Source organism: Martes martes, assembly GCF_963455335.1.
Source record: "Martes martes genome assembly, chromosome: 1".
Classification (NCBI taxonomy): domain Eukaryota; kingdom Metazoa; phylum Chordata; class Mammalia; order Carnivora; family Mustelidae; genus Martes; species Martes martes.
The window spans coordinates 118,238,971-118,254,956 of NC_137888.1; the positions used below are offsets into that span (position 1 = coordinate 118,238,971).

The 15,986-nt window shown below is 44.3% G+C and overlaps 1 protein-coding gene across 6 annotated transcripts in view; it reads right to left on the bottom strand.

The window, feature by feature from the left end:
* Positions 1–9,282, bottom strand: part of LOC308345478 (kalirin) — a 118,104-nt gene extending 108,822 nt beyond the window's left edge. For all 6 annotated transcript variants that reach the window (XM_080807657.1, XM_080807656.1, XM_080807655.1 and 3 more), the window contains exon 1: positions 9,066–9,282. In XM_080807657.1, coding sequence (XP_080663783.1) covers positions 9,066–9,150 — 85 coding nt within the window. In that variant the 5' untranslated portion in view covers positions 9,151–9,282. The remainder of the gene's footprint in view (positions 1–9,065) is intronic.
* Between the last annotated feature and the right edge of the window lie 6,704 nt (positions 9,283–15,986).

Here is a 15,986-nt window from a genome sequence, read left to right on the forward strand (position 1 = left end):
ATCCCAACCTGAGCAGAGCTGGCTCCAGCATTTCATTGAAGGCATACAGAAAAACATCATAGAAGTTGTTCAATATATAACATGAAGAAAGTTTATAACACTACTATGTTATATTTCTGAACAAAAAAAAACACATACATGGAAAAAAAGGTTAAGAGGATTATTCAAAATGTTACTATGGCTATCGCTAGGTAATGAAATTTTATTTTCATTTGTTTATATTTCTAAATGCTTTCCCAATGTTTATATATGATTTTGCTAGGAAAAAAAAATAATCAAGACTCTCTTTTCCAGTTACAATAACTTTTAAATACTTTCAAAGGTATGTCTCAAATAAATAAATAAAAGAAAAATCCCTAGGTCTGCTCAGTGAAAGCAAGTGCATGATCAGTCAGAAGTTGAGGAGTGAGATGATTCCTAATACCACAAAAGAAGAGAAGCATGAGTGGGAAAAAATATGCCCTCGCCACAGTGCACACTGATCTCCTGAAGAATAAATCACACTTTCCTGGTAGAGTAAATCATATCTCCTAACGAAAGGAAAGGGGCGAGGTAGGGAGTGGACATACATAAACCCCAGGGCAAGGATCAGTCTGCTGTAGAATCTGGTTCTAGAAAGATCTATTTCTTCACCCAAGGCTCATCCTCATGCTTTTTCACTAAACTTTAAACCATCATATTAAATCAATACTAACAACTGTCAAGTTCAAGTCTTGTCACCAGTGAAATACTTTGAAGCCATTAAAAATATACGGGAGGGCCCCTGGGTGGCTCAGCTGGTTAAGCTTTGGTTTAGGTCATGATCTCAGGGTCCTGAGATGGAGCCCCAAGTCAGGCTTTTCACTGAGCATGGAGTCTGATTGCCCCTCTTCCTCCCCATCTGTCCCCCTTGCCACCTTCCCCAAAATAAGTCTTTAAGTAAAAAATCTAAAACACACACACACACTGGAAATGCCTCTACCTGGGAAGATGTTCAAAAGATTAAATGAAATCAGGTTATAAAGCAATATATAAAACATGAGCCCATTTATTAAGGGGGTAAACATAGAAAAAGACATATTAAGTAGTTAACTAGTTGTTTTGAGGTAGTTTATGCTATTAAAGTTACACTATTAAAGGATTACTCTATTAAAGCTAGTAAAGTCACACTATTAAAGTTACACTTTTACGTTATTAAAGGATTACATTATTAAAGTTATACTTTTATGGTCTTTTTGTTTGCCTAACTTTTGATTTTTTTTTTTTTTTTTTTGTAGTAAGCACAGTTAGCTTTAAGAGTAATGAGGAAAACAAAATAAAAAGCAAAGGAGTCTTAAACAGGAAGAAGAATGCCGCAACTTCCCTTACTGGACCCTGGGGGGCTGTAAAGTTCACGGAATATGTCGGGGATTCCTAACTCCTACCCCTGTCTGACAAGTGAAAGTGAGTCATGCAGGGGCCTCCTCCACTTCTCAAAGCAAGAATCCCCAGGGAAGCAGGATGTCTTCTGTTATAGAAAGATTTTGCTGAAGCTGGGGACTTGGGGTGGGGTAGATAGGTCAGGGAAAGTTGGAGAGAGGAAAGAAAAAGAGCAAACAAACAAGCAAACAAAAACCAAGCCACCTGGAGGGCTTGTTAAAACAAGACTACTGGGTCTGAGTCAATGGGACCGAGAATCTGCATTTCTACCATGTTCCCCAGTGACCAAATTCCTTCAAGAATTTCTGCTCTAGGGGTGCCTGGGTGGCTCAGTGGGTTAATCCTCTGCCTTCAGCTCAAGTCCTGATCCCAGGGTCCTGGGATTGAGCCCTGCATCAGGCTCTCTGCTCAGCAGGGAGCCTGCTTCCTCCTCTCTCTCTGCCTGCCTCTCTGCCTACTTGTGACCTCTCTCTGTGTCAAATAAATAAATAAAATCTTTAAAAAAAAAAAAAAAGAATTTCTGCTCTAAGTAGAGAAGAGAAAGAGGCACCGCACAGGTGTGAGACTGAGGTCCAAAATTTGTGCTGAAGTGGAATGTTTGCAACTCTTTTTTAATTTTTTTGAAAAGATTTATATAAGAGAGCGCACACACACCTGCATGTGCACGGGGAGGTGGGGGCACGGTAGTGGCAGAGGGAGAGAACTCAAGCAGACTCCCCACTGAGTACAGATGCTCCAAACTAGGCTCCACATGGCGTTTGATCTTACCACCCTGAGATCATGACCTGAGCCAAAATCAAGAGGTGAATGGCTTAACTGATTGAGCCACTCAGGCGCCCCTGCAATTCTTTTTAACAGTGGGTCTTGGTTCTCCTTTGAACAGGGAGTGATATTATCCTTTCTCCATGGGAGCAATATGGCGGTTCTAAAAGCAGGAGGGCAGAAATTGGGAAAGCCCTGAGAGCCTGCTACACGCAGGTGTTACAAGAGAACACACACACACACACACACACACACACACACACAATTAAAACTAATCCTGCCCCCAAGGAAAGCAGATACCTGGAAACAGTAATGTTTTACGAGGTACTGTTTCAATCTAGGAGTAGAAGGAGTTTCCCTTCCTTTCAACTTGACAGTTCCCTCACTGTGGTCACCAGGAAATTGAGAAAAATGTGGAACAACCTGTTCTGTAACTCTCATCTTTGCTCTTTTGCCTAGCTGAAGCCAACCTGGCAGCCTTCTTGTTGTCTCCCAGGTGTGACCAGGGCTACCCTCCTTCCAGGAGGTTTAACACAAAAAGCTGCTTGTCAACTAGGAAAGATATACTCCATTAGTCACTGGACACACCCGGTGGGGAGTCAAGCTACCCGTGTCCCCTATCTGCAAGAAGTACCAAGCTTATGGCCAAACCTCAGAGCCTCGGGGGCTGCTGTGGGCAGCAGGTGGTGATTTTTATCTAGACAAAAACAGCCTGGAGAAGAGCAACAAAGTTTGCATACGATGAATATGCAATGAATGTTGGCTGAAGTGAATAGAAAAATGTGTATCATCAGATCATTAGCCAAAATCAAAGAGCAGCCAAGAAGAAGTGGTGTGTTTTTACATAAGGTATGTTCTTAGGATCTGAACTTTAATACTGGTGTAGTTATGCTGCAATTCTTGGACCTTGTGTTTTCCCCCAGATTAGAGTAACTCAGGGATGCTTAGGATTCTTGCCAGTATCTTTTTTGGAATGTTCTTTAATGTAACACACAGAGATTTTAATACTAGGAGTGTTACGTGTTTCTTTTATTAAAATTGGTTTAATAAAAATAAGGAGGAAATCCCTATCATACTTGTAGATCACAAACTTTCTTCCCCCATAGTTACAATGCCACAGAATTGAGGCACAGTTAACAATGGCTTGAACTGAGACCATTAAATTGGCACAGGAATGTAGATTTATGGTTTTACCACCCAGAGGACCTACAAATATTTAGGTAGGAGTCCCCTGAGGATAGGGTCTGTATCTAGTACTACAATCACTATTACCATTAGTAGCGACCTTTTAAAAAAGATTTCATATGCTTTGTGCTATGCTAAGCCCTTTACATACATTATCTTAACTAATCTTCACAACAGTCAAATGGGGTCAGCACCATTAGGATTCCCATCCCCTAGTGCCTAGTGCTGGGCTGGCAGGCAGTCAGCACATAAACATTTGTCAAATGTATTAAAACACTGCGTGCTACATAAAAGCCAGCTCAAAAATAAAATGATAGGAATGCATTTCATTGGTTCATTTCCACCTGAAAGGGTACATTTCAAGAAAAGGGATAAGAAAGAGGGGGAAAGGGGCGCCTGGGTGGTTCAGTGGGTTAAAGCCTCTGCCTTCAGCTCAGGTCATGATCTCAGGGTCCTGGGATCGAGCCCCACATCAGGCTCTCTGCTCAGAGGGGAGCCTGCTTCCCCCTCTCTCTCTGCCTGCCTCTCTGCCTACTTGTGATCTCTCTCTCTGTCAAATAAATAAATAAAATCTTAAAAAAAAAAAAAAAGAAAGGGGGGGAAAGGGACCTTCTGAATTAAATTAAACCCGAGGGGAAAATGTGAACAAATATTTACTAAGAACATGTGCACAGGCTGCTCTGGGACAGACAGAGATGTGACCGTCTTTGCCTTCCGTGGTCTTGGGACAGAAGAGGACTTCAAAGCAGACCAGGCAGGTCAAGTTCCAAATGGCTCCAGGCAATGTAGTCATCCCCCAGAACTGCAGATAATCTACAGTCAACACCTAAATTCCAGTCTAGGGATTGCCTCTACCCTTCTTGGTTGGCTCAATCTCATCTGTGCCCATAGTAGGAGAAACCACATGCCCAGGAAAGCAATAATGACACTGAGGGAAGAGCACAGGAAAAGGGCTCTAGTTCTGACCTGCTACTAAGTGGCTCTCAATGTCCTCCTCTATCAAAGAAGATCTGTTAAGTGATCTCTAACTTTCTGTGATTTAGCCCCTTCTATTTGAGAAGCCCTCCCTTGGGTTTCAGATCCATGCTTTTTCTAGGGCCCTCCTTTAGGAAAAGTCTAAGAGGGCAGGCCATGCAGGCACTCACTCATTGAAAGAGGAGCAGGACCTCGATGAATGAGGAATACCTTCAGGGCAGAACAGACCAGCATCAAGATTCTCAAGGGGAGCTATCATGAAGGAGAATATCAATAACACCTCTCTGGGGTGTTATTGACTCTAACAGGCGGCTTGGAAGTGAATCCCCAATGTTCACTTTTATTTTTTAACTTTAAAATCACTTTGCACAAAAATACAGATACAGAGTCTGAATTTTTACCTTTTTATTCCACATTAGGACCGACCAACCTGTAGCACATGGAACCATGGGGGTGATGTCTACAGCATTTTTGGTGATTGCAGGACCTACCACTGTAGCAGAGCAGGGCTATTCGGCTTCTGTTTCCAGTTTCCACCTCATCCCACCAAACCCAAACACTCCTATTTTTACAAGGGACATACAATTGGCAGCCAGTACTGTTATCCAGGTAATAACTGACATCCTTCTTGCTACTCCCCAGTCAGAGAATCAGATAGGGGAAAGGAAACAGGATTTGGGTTAGGGGCGGTTGGTGTGTGTGTTAATTCTCCCCACGTCTGGGTATCTCGCCAGGAGGCAGAAAAACCAAGAGATACACTGGAAAAACATACATGCTAAATGGTTGGTTCCGCCTTCTTTGTGGTACAGGCATGTCCCAGGAGATGAAGAAACAAAAGAGTATGTGCATTAAGGTCCCAAGGATTTTTGTGCTTTTGTGGAGTGGTGAATTAAGTCACTAATAGTGAATGTCACAAGGGTTTCTCTTTGAGGTTACCAGCACCTTTCTAAAGGAACTTGATGTCATGCTTTCACACATCAAATTCAGTCTATAAAATAAGCTATATTCATTTATAGGCCAAAGAAGAGACATTCACATCCAGTCATGAGGTCCCTGTGTAGTCATTCTGGGAAAAGGTAGGGGGAAAAGAGAGCTTACAGCTGACGATGACTTGGGATGCCCTGTGAAGCCCCATGGCCCTTAACCTGGCCCCATGATGTCAGACTCGGGCTGGAACCCAACTGCCCTTGTGGTGAAAAAACCATGGGAATGTGATGCGAGCGCTTCCTCTCTCGGCTGATTCAGTCCGGTTCAGTCACCGCTCCTTCCTCTCTTTCTGAGAGACTCAGATGCCTGAACTGGGCACTTGCAGCATAAATGGGGACACAGAGTGGCACGTGGGCTTGAGATGCAGGGACGGTGATACAGTAATAAACAAATATAAATAAACCCTGGGCATACTGTGGAGAAGCAGAGGAGGACAGTGATCGGGAAGGGTTTCCAAGAAAGGACACACACCCGAAGTTAATTACAAGTGGACTAGAAAATTAAAGGCTCTAAAACTGGCTTTCACCTAGCAAGGTCAGAAAAAATGTCTGGGCTCCATGATCTTAGAAGTCACAAATTCCAGTCTGCGGCACAGAACTTAGCAATATCCTGGTGATTTCCATTCCCTTTCGTCTCTGAAACAAGGTGCTTTTTAAAAATTTAAGATAACTGAAGAAGAATCCAGAGCTGACCCACTTCTTCAAGCTTAAAGGAAAGTCTAAGTAGCCAGAGCAATCCCGAAACTTCCCGCAAAGTGTGACATCAATGATTAATCAGCCTTCAGACACATATACATGCTATTAGCTCACATTTGGCCCTTTTTCACTTCCAAAAAGGCAGTTATAAATGTATTTGCTGTCTTTCTTCCTTTTCACCTCATCTCTGTTTTCATCTTACCCCTGTTTTTCAGTTTTCCTGCCCTTCCGCACCAATTTCAGGGGAGGGAAGAAAGATCACCTTGCATCAAACCCCTTTACTATCCTCATACTCACTAGAACCAAAAACCAAGAGAGACAATGAGATAGTAGCCTTCCTCACTTTTCCAAATCAAAAGACAGGCTCAACTAGTTTCTCCCACATTTTCCTCAAATATGATATTTAAAGACCACACAGGTCCATCACTAAGACCTTGACTCTCACCCGTGTGCTAACAATTACAACCACTTAGGGTTCACCAGAGAAAGTCCAGGATGCCTCACTTAGCTTTAGTTTTAGCTTTAGTTTTTTGGTCAAAAATAGCCAGAACATTCTATTTCCTCTTTTCCTCAGACTTCAGAAGGTCTTTTCTTAGATTTTCCTCTGCCCTTTGAATTCTGAGTGACCGGAAGCCAGCGGGGGAAGGCCCCTAGACTTGGGAACTGTAGTAGTGGGTTCCGACCCTCCGGTTTCAGAGCGTAGCTCCTGGAGCAGGACAGCCAAGTTCTCTCGGGAGACAAGAGAGAGGCCAAACAGCCAGCTGCCCTTATTGAAAAGGGGAAGCTGCCTTTCAATTGTATGAAGTCTGTACAACCAGAGGAACTGGTTCAACTGAAAAGAGAGGCCGCAGTCCTGGGCGGTGCTGCCCTCCACGCTGGCCAACCTCTCAGACTTCTCTGAGTCCTTCTCCGTGTTGCAACTAGGCAACTAGGCAACTAGGCAACTAGGCAAGTTTCCGGGGCTCTGGGCAAGGTGCTCAAACTCAGTACAAGACCTATCTTTGCAGGCAGCTTCCGAATAGAATAGATTCCTCTAGTCTCCACTGGGATCTCTCTTTTCTGTTAGAGCAGACCTAAAGAGCCTCAGCGTAGTGCCGCATACCTCATACACAATTGTGATCGCCCTGCCAGCTGAGGCCCAGGGTTCTTTAAAGGGTGGCTACCTCGCTGACCCCATCTTCCTCAGATCTGAGCCCCAGCTTGCCATCTTCACATCTCACGTCTGGGAATGAGTCTGGAGGAAAGTGGGAGAAGGTGACTAGGGACCCACCTCTGTTACTCTCCTTTCCCTTTTCAAGCAGCTTTCATTGCTTGGGTCTCTTGCTTCCCTCAATCTTCAGCTGAGGGTCATTGGTCTCCTCCTGCTCTGGCTCTGGCTCCTGCAACACCCTCCTTCCTCCCACACCCCCTCTGCAAGCCGCAGAGCCTGCAGCCACTGATTTCCCAGTCCTTCAGGCTGGAGGCTGGCTCCCCCAGCCCCCACCTCCTGGGCCCCCGGAGCGGGAGGGGCAGCCGGGGCCATACACAGAGCCAAGGACTGAGGGAACCCAGGAGAATTCCTCTGCAGTCAAATTGGGGCTGCCACACATCTGGATTCAAGTAGGCCACTGCAGGGGCTTTAGAAAAAGCACTACCCAAGCCCCCAAATTCTGCCTTTTGACAGGAAATGGGCTCCCAAGAAATCCTGCTTGGAAACCCTTCAGCCCTCAGAGCAATCCCACCCACTCAGAGATTCTCTTTGGCCATTTCCTGCCTTCTCTCCCTTTTAATGTTCCCTTCCTTCAATTCCGGCCTTGGTTTTGAATGTTTCTGAATTAGGCTTAGATTCTGGGGAGGGTCCCTGGCCTTCTATGATTCCTTCTCCATCCGAATTCTGGCTTTTAGAGCTGGCTACCACAAAGCTCCAGGCTGTTCTAATTAAATGCAGAGACCGAAAGGCTAATGCTGGCATTATGAACTGGGAAAATGTCCTTCAGGTTTAATTAGTTGTTGTAGCCTTCTATCAGCTCAGGGTAAAGAATTTGTCTGGGTTCTGCTCTGTGTGTGGCGTAGATGAGGACGATTAAGGGTTCCTTGGATGAAGTTTATTTATCAGTAACTCAGAGAGAAAGTTCTATCAGGACTTTGTTAAATGAGAATGAAGCCAGAGACAGGGGCATTGTAAATGGGGGTGGAGTGGAATTTCACCCCAATAGGTGAAAGTTAAAAAGGGCGAATATCAAGTGAGGGACTGTATTCTCCCTTCTAATCACATAGAAACAAAACCTCTCTTCCCCCACCCTCTAAGCTGAAATGTTAAAGTGACAGGAACAGCTTTAGGAACATATGGGCACTCTGCCTAGGAAAAGCCCCATTTCTTTTTCAGGAGAGCCTCCACAATTGATAACCTTCTCTCTGTGACCCTTCTCACCATCTTGTTTTGCAGGCTGATTTTGGGGAAATTAGTTGCTTCCTGCCATCTCCTCAACAACATTAAAATTAGCAGAATAATTAAATACAGCACTAATTGGGTACACAGAGAGTTCTTGGTTAATTAATGAGCCCAGCTCCGGCCCAGAGCTGCAAACCCAGCGAGCCTGCGAAAGCCCCAGCAGAGAAAAGCGAAAAGCCCGCTGCAGTCCCCGAAGAAAATTGTCACTTGGCAAAAATAGTTCCTAGTGTAGAGACAAGTGTCAAACACATTCCTATAGCTAGGAGTCACTAGTTAATCCCTCAACTGAGATCCATATGTAAATGAGAGCAGGGAAGTGCGCCTCGGCCACTACAGGGACACACAGCTGCGGGGGGCCGAGGCGAGGCTCCCCCGCAAAACCCCTCCCCCCGCCCCCCGCAGGCTGGCGTCCTGACATCCAAAGTCGCTGATAAGTAAGTAACTGAGATGCCAAACGGCAGCTCCGCATCCAAGTCAGAAGCTCCCCGCCAGCGAGCCCGCTTTTTGCTGGGGACAAGGACGCGAACGCGGGGCCCAGCGAACCCCCTCGGCCGCGCCCCCCCAACTCCTCCCTCCTCCATCGCCGGCCAGGGCTTTGCTAAAAGAAGGCGTGAACGGCGACAGCCACTCACCTCTGCACGGGAGGCAACAGCAGCACTTCACGAAGAGCCACCCCAAAGAGGGACCTCGGGTGTAAGCCCGGTCGCCGCCCTTCATGCTGCCGCCTGGCCCCAGCGCTCCGGCATGGCCCGCGCCGCCGGCAGCGGGTGGGAGCGTGGCGGGCAAGAAACTTCAGCGCCGCGGCCGCGAGCCAGTTCCCTCCCTGTCCCCGCCGCGCGGCCGCCGCTCTTTCTGGGAGCCAGAGCCACTTTGGGGAGGAGGGGCGGGGTGCCGGCGGCAAGGGAGGGCCTCAGGGGGCGGAGTTCCAAAGTCCAGCTGTGCGCGGGAGTCCCAGCCAGCGGCCGGGCTGTGGACGCTGGGGCCCCGGGCTGGGGTACCCACAGCCTCCGCACACAACAGGTGCTTAGGGGCTCCTCCTTGCGCGCAGTTTCCCGTCCTCAGCTTTGGCGTAGCGTATACAACCAGAAGAGGCCGAAGCGGTGGGAGAGGAGCGGATTTAGAAGGTTCAAGACTCTAATGCTTTTCCTCTCTCACAGATGCCCCTTCTCCTTCCCCCCAGTCTCGGATCGTGGACCGCTTCCTCTGCATTGAAACACCTTCACTCAACTCTTTTCTTGCCCTCCTTTTACTACTTAATGCTCATCATGATAATGGCGCCTGAGTTTTTTTATAGGCTCCCGGCCCATAATGATGTTAGGCCAAAGCACTTCGGATTTGAAATCGTAAGCCCCAAATTCAAAGCTGTTTTGTTGCCTACTAACTCTCTGACCTCGGGCAAAGTCATTTCACTTTTTTGATAGTCAAATTCCTCATTGAAAAAGCAAATAAATAAAAGGAGGAGAAAGGATTGTTAAGTTAACAGGATTGCTAATAGAATTTTAAAAGACATGCATGTAAGCACCTGTTAGACATTTAATAGTTCCATTTGGGAGAATGCCTACAGAGAAACTCCAAAGACGTTACTCAGGTTACTTCCATTTACCATCTCCCTACCCACACTGGGTCTATCATTCCTTTCCTTATATCCCTAAGCTTTTCTTTTAAAATATTTTTCAGGGCCCTCAGTGGGTTAAAGCCTCTGCCTTTGGCTCAGGTCATGATCCCAGATTCCTGGGATCAAGTCCCACATCAGGCTCTCTGCACAGCGGGGAGCCTGCTTCTCCTTCTCTCTCTCTGCCTGCCTCTCTGCTTGTGATCTCTCTCTCTGTCAAATAAATAAATACAAAATCTTTAAAAATATATTTTTCATATTTCAAGGGCACACTTACACCCCTCACTCATACCAGGAAGCCCACTGGCCTCACACCCACAGGATCCTCCTATGAACCACTGTGTTTATCACTCACAGGTCATCTCTCCCATTCTTTCGTATCCAGATTTAGGTTTTTGGAATGATCCCACACTCATAAAGTAGAGAAGGCCCATCAAGCAGAAAAAAGGGAAGTCTGTGAGAAGGATTAAAAAAACCAGAAACTGGGGTGTCTGGGTGGCTCAGTGGGTTAAGTCCTCTGCCTTCAGCTCAGGTCATGATCCCGGGGTCCTGGGATCGAGCCCCACATCGGGCTCTCTGCTTGGCGGGGAGCCTGCCTCCCCCTCTCTCTGTGCCTGCCTCTCTGCCTACTTGTGATTTCTGTCTGTCAAATAGGTGAATAAAATCTTAAAAACAAAAAAAAAAAAAACAGAAACTGACTGCTCAGGTAACCAATTCCCACCTACAAGAAAGACAGCTGGGGGCCAAGCCTTTTAGGAGTTACCAGGATTTGGGGCTTCCTCTCTCAGTTTGAACCATGTTTAGATCTGGGTGTTGCAGCATCTGCCACACAGTTGGGATGCAGCAGATGCTCAGGAAATAACAGCAGCACAACTTAATGAATAACAGTAGCAAACATGTATTGAGCATTTATTTGTGCCAAGCCATTTCCTAATTGCTTTCTATACATTGACTCATTTATGCACCCCCCCACACACACACACAGAAACACACAGCCCTTAAAATGTAGGGTCCTCTTCCATAACGGAGGAAATTGAATGAATGAACCATGATGAGGCTTTGATGATTTGAGTCTAAAGAGAAATTCTAAAAAGCTTCCCCCCATAGGAACAGTAGGACCCAGAGTCAAAATCTTACTTCTAGTTCTGACACTTCCATCTCCCTGATAGCCTCTCCTGGTGAGGATTATATGAGAATCTCATTGTTAAGTAGGAAATGTGCCCTGGTGCTCCACATGCAAAACAGAGAAATAAAAGTTCCAATTGCTCATGCAGCCTGCATTCCAGATTTCTGATTTGCCGATCATCCTGACTGTGGTCAGTCTTATCTCGTCAGCCTCAATGAATTCAGGATCACAGTTATCCTGGGTCCCAGTTCTGACCTACGGCAACCAACACATACTGCTGTCCAGTTCTCTCTTCCGTATCACCAAAGACAAAAGCCATTTGGTTGTCCTTGCCAGCCCAGGGCAGAAAACTGGCTAGGACCTCAGCCCTTCTAAAAATGAGCTTTATTTGCCTGTGATCTCCTGCATAGGGGCCATGATACAAGAGTCTATATTTAGTCCAGCCACCTAATCCACCTCTCTGAATACTTTGGGGGCATTCTGACAGGAATTGAAAGATGCTTCAAAATTGCTTGGTAACCACTTATTTTTTCACTTAAATATTCCTTCTGGGCCTTTGTGTTCAGATAACACTGATCATTTTTCTGTCATAATCCTTTGCAAAAGGCTGGTGACATCATCTTGCAGAAACTGCCTTGAGTTTGATGTTTGTGGAAGACCCAGCCCTTACTTCAGAGATTACAGTATGAGTAGACCCTAAAGTAGTCTTAGTCTCTATGAAAAGAATCCATCAGACATGTGTCCACAGGTCCTTATAACTTGATAATCCACCCTACTTTCAAAGGCATAAAACATTAGGACCACCTACCCATCTTAAGTTGATGTGGTCAACACATTTTGGCCATCCTGGAGATTCACTCAGGTGTTGGGCACCAATGACTCAGAGTCCCATCGCCATCCTCATGTGCCTTCAAGAATGAGACCAGTGATGTCTACAACCCAACAAGGAAATCTTGAACGCCAATGGGACACTGACCCATGGCAGACTTATTCAATAATTCAGCAAATACTTTTTGAATGCCTACTATATGCCAGGTTCTAGTCTAGGTACTAGGTCTACATTGGTGAACAAAAACAATCCTAGTCCTTGTGGAGCTAGCTGCTAAGACAGACTCACCATAAATGTGAAAGAAAAGGGAATCAACATCAGATATGTGACCAAGTTTTGAGTTGAGGGATTTCAGAAAAGGGATGTCTGATTCTTCTAATCTGCATCTAGCTGTTTTACGGTAATGTCCTCAGGACAATCTAAAGGGGAGGGTAGGGCAATGGTTATTAAACACTTATAGAATCATAAGAGAAGCTTTAAAAAAAAATCTAGGCATTCATGTATGAAAAACTCACAGCTAGTACCATATTCAATGGTAGAAAAACTGAGAGCTTTTCCCCTAAAATCAGGAACAAGACATGGGTGTCCACTCTCATCATTTTTATTCAATATGGTACTGGAAGTCCTGGCCACAGCAATCGGACAAGAAAAAGAAATAAAAGGCATCCAAATGGATAAAGAAGTAAAACTTTCACTATTTGCAAATGACATGATACTATATGTAGGAAACCCTAAAGACTCTACCCCGAAACTACTAGAACTGATAAATGAATTTGGTAAAGTTGCAATATACAGAAATCTGTTGCATTTATATATACTAATAATGAAGTAGCAGAAAGAGAATTAAGGAAACAGTCTACTTACAATTGTGCCAAAAATAATAAAATACCAAGGAATAAACTTAGGCAAGGAGGTGAAAGATCTGTACTCTGAAAGCTATACAAACAAAGATTAAAGAAATGGAAGATGACACAAATGGAAAGATAACCCATGCTCATGGATTGGGAGAACAAATAATGTTAAAATGTCCATATTATCCAAAGCAACCACAGATTTAATGTAATCCCTATCAAAATACCAGCAGCATTTTTCACAGAACTAGAACAAATAATCCTAAAATTTGTATGGAACCACAGAAGACCATGAATAGCCAAAGCAACCCTGAAAAAACAAAAAACAAAAAACAAAAAACAAAGCTGAGGTATCACAATCCCAGATTTCAAGATATACCACAAATTTGTAGTAATCAAAGCAATATGGTACTGGAACAAATATAGATACATAGATCAGTGGAACAGGATAGAAGCCCAGAAATAAACCCATGATTACATAGTCAATTAATATTCAACAAAATAGGCAAGAATATGCAATGAGAAAAAGACAAGTCTCTTCAACAAATGGTGCTGGGAAAATTGGACAGCTACATGTGAAAGAATAAGGTGGAATCACTTTTTCACACCACACAAAAAAAATAAACTCAAACACCTAAGTGTAAGACCTGAAACCATGCAAATCCTAGGAAAGAACACAGGCAATAATTTCTTTGTCATTGGCTGTAGCTACATTTTTCTAGATACATCTCCTAAGACAAAGGAAATCAAAGCAAATATATATTGGGAATACATAAAAATAAAAAGCTTCTTCACAGTAAAGGAAACAGTTAACAAAACAGAGACAACCTACAAAATTGGAGAAGATATTTGCAAATGATATAGCTGATAAAGGGTTAGTATCCAAAATACATAAAGAACTTAATACAACTCAACATCAAAAAAAATTCACAAATAATCCAATTAAAATATGGGCAGAGGACATGAGAGGACATTTCTCCAAAGAAGACATCCAGATGGCCAGCAGACACATGAAAAGATGCTCAACATCAGTCGGCATCAGGAAAATGCAAATCGAAACTACATGAGATACCACCTCACACCTGTTGGAATGGCTAGAGTAAAAAACACAAGAAACAACAGGTGTTGGCAAGGATGTGGAGAAAAAGGAACTCTTGTGCACTGTTGGTGGGAATGCAAACTGGTGCAGCCACTGTGGAAAACCATATGGAGTTTCCTAAAAAAGTTAGAAACAGAACTACAGTATGAGCCAGTAATTCCACTAATTGGTATCTACCCAAAGAATACAAAAACACTAATTCAAGAAGATATATACACCCCTAAGTTTACTGCAGCATTATCAATGGCCAAATTATGGAAGCAGCCAGGTGTCCATCAATAGATGAATGGATAAAGATGTGGAGATGTGTGTGTGTGTGTGTGTGTGTGCGCCAACCATAAAAAAGAATGATATTATGCCATTTGCAACAACCTGGCTGGATTTAGGTAGTATAATGCTAAGTGAAAGAAGTTAGTCCGAAAAAAGACAAGTATCATAAGATTTCATTCTACCAGATGGGAGATGGGGGGATGATGGGTGAAATAGGTGATGGGGATTAGAGAGTAATCATCATGAGCACCAGGTAATGCATAGAACTGTCGAATAGTTATACTGCACACCTGAAACTAATATAACACTATGTTGATTTTATGGGAATTAAGATAAAACAATTCTAGGCATTAGGTTTTTTTTTTGATTGCTGTTTTTGTTGTTGTTGTTGTTCTTAAGGCCCCACAGGTGATGCCAGGGTGGAACTAAGTTTAAGAAATGATGCCTAGGTCTTCCTCCTCCAATTTCCTGGAGATTCATATTAATTCACTTTGGGTGCATCTTTGCTTTAGTAGTTTTAAAAGTTCCCCAGGTATTTGTAACATGTAGCATAGTTTGGGAACCAGTAGTGCAGTGGTTTTCAGACTTGAGTATGTATCAGAATTACCTAGAGGGTGAGTTAAAGCACAGATGATTGGGCTCTATCCCCAGAGTTTCTGATTCAGTAGGACTAGGGTGGGGCATGAGAATTCGCATTCCTATAGGTTACCCCAGAATGCTGACGTTGGTACAGGGGTCACACTTTGAGGACCACTAATGTAGACAATTTTCCCCATGTGTTTGCAATCTATGACCCTTCTTTTTGTAATAACATCTTGGTTTTTCTTTGAGGAAGCAGCCCTCCATTCTCAGGCCACATTTTTGGGTATACCTGACATCCTTCCCTGTCCACCCTCCACTCGAAGCACGGGTCCATGAACCTGGGCTCAGCCAGTCAGTCACAGGGACTGATCCAAATTTAACACATGACCCAGTTTTAGCCAAGGAGCATAAACCGTGAGAGCTTAACAAGAAGTCCTGGGATGGCAGCAATCTCTTCCCACGAGATTTCTAAGTTGGTGGAATGTTAGCCTGAAGCAGCTGGAGACCATCTGGCCATAACCACATAGGAAGAAGCTGCCTGAGAATAAAGTCAACATGGAGGAAAGAGATAAGAGAGCCAGAGATAGAGATGAGAGACTGAGAGAGACTGAAAGACAGACAAGTTGGGGGAGAGGTCTGATGATATTAACTGAGTAACTAGATACATTTTTTCCCAAAGGCTTACTGTACCTTGGACTATACACACCCAGATAAACTCCTTTTTGCATAAGACAATTGATTGTCTAATTTCAGGGTTTCAAACACCTACCCCTCCATTCCCAAAGTTCAGGCTAAGAACCCCTAAGCTACAGCATATATTTTTAGAGTGTTCTTACTTTCCAAACACATGGCTGAGCCTCATTCTTATTTGGCAGAGTTTGTCTAGGTGGGGCCTCCTCCAAAGTCCATTAGGCTTTCTATCCACTTGTGTGTCCACTTCATGTCTTGTCTGCGTTCTACGCCACAGTGAAACCCAAAGAATTCCTGCTGGTCTCAGCCTGCAGACCTACTGGGCCTGTGGACATACACCATAATGCAGGGCCCGAGACCAGGGACTAAAGGCACTGCCCTCTCCTCCATGTCAGCCACAGGCTTCAGTAACACTGGAGGGTGGTGACCTCAGACATCTGCCCTATCCACCAACAGACATATGTCCAGTGTTGTCCTTTAGACTTCTTCTCTTC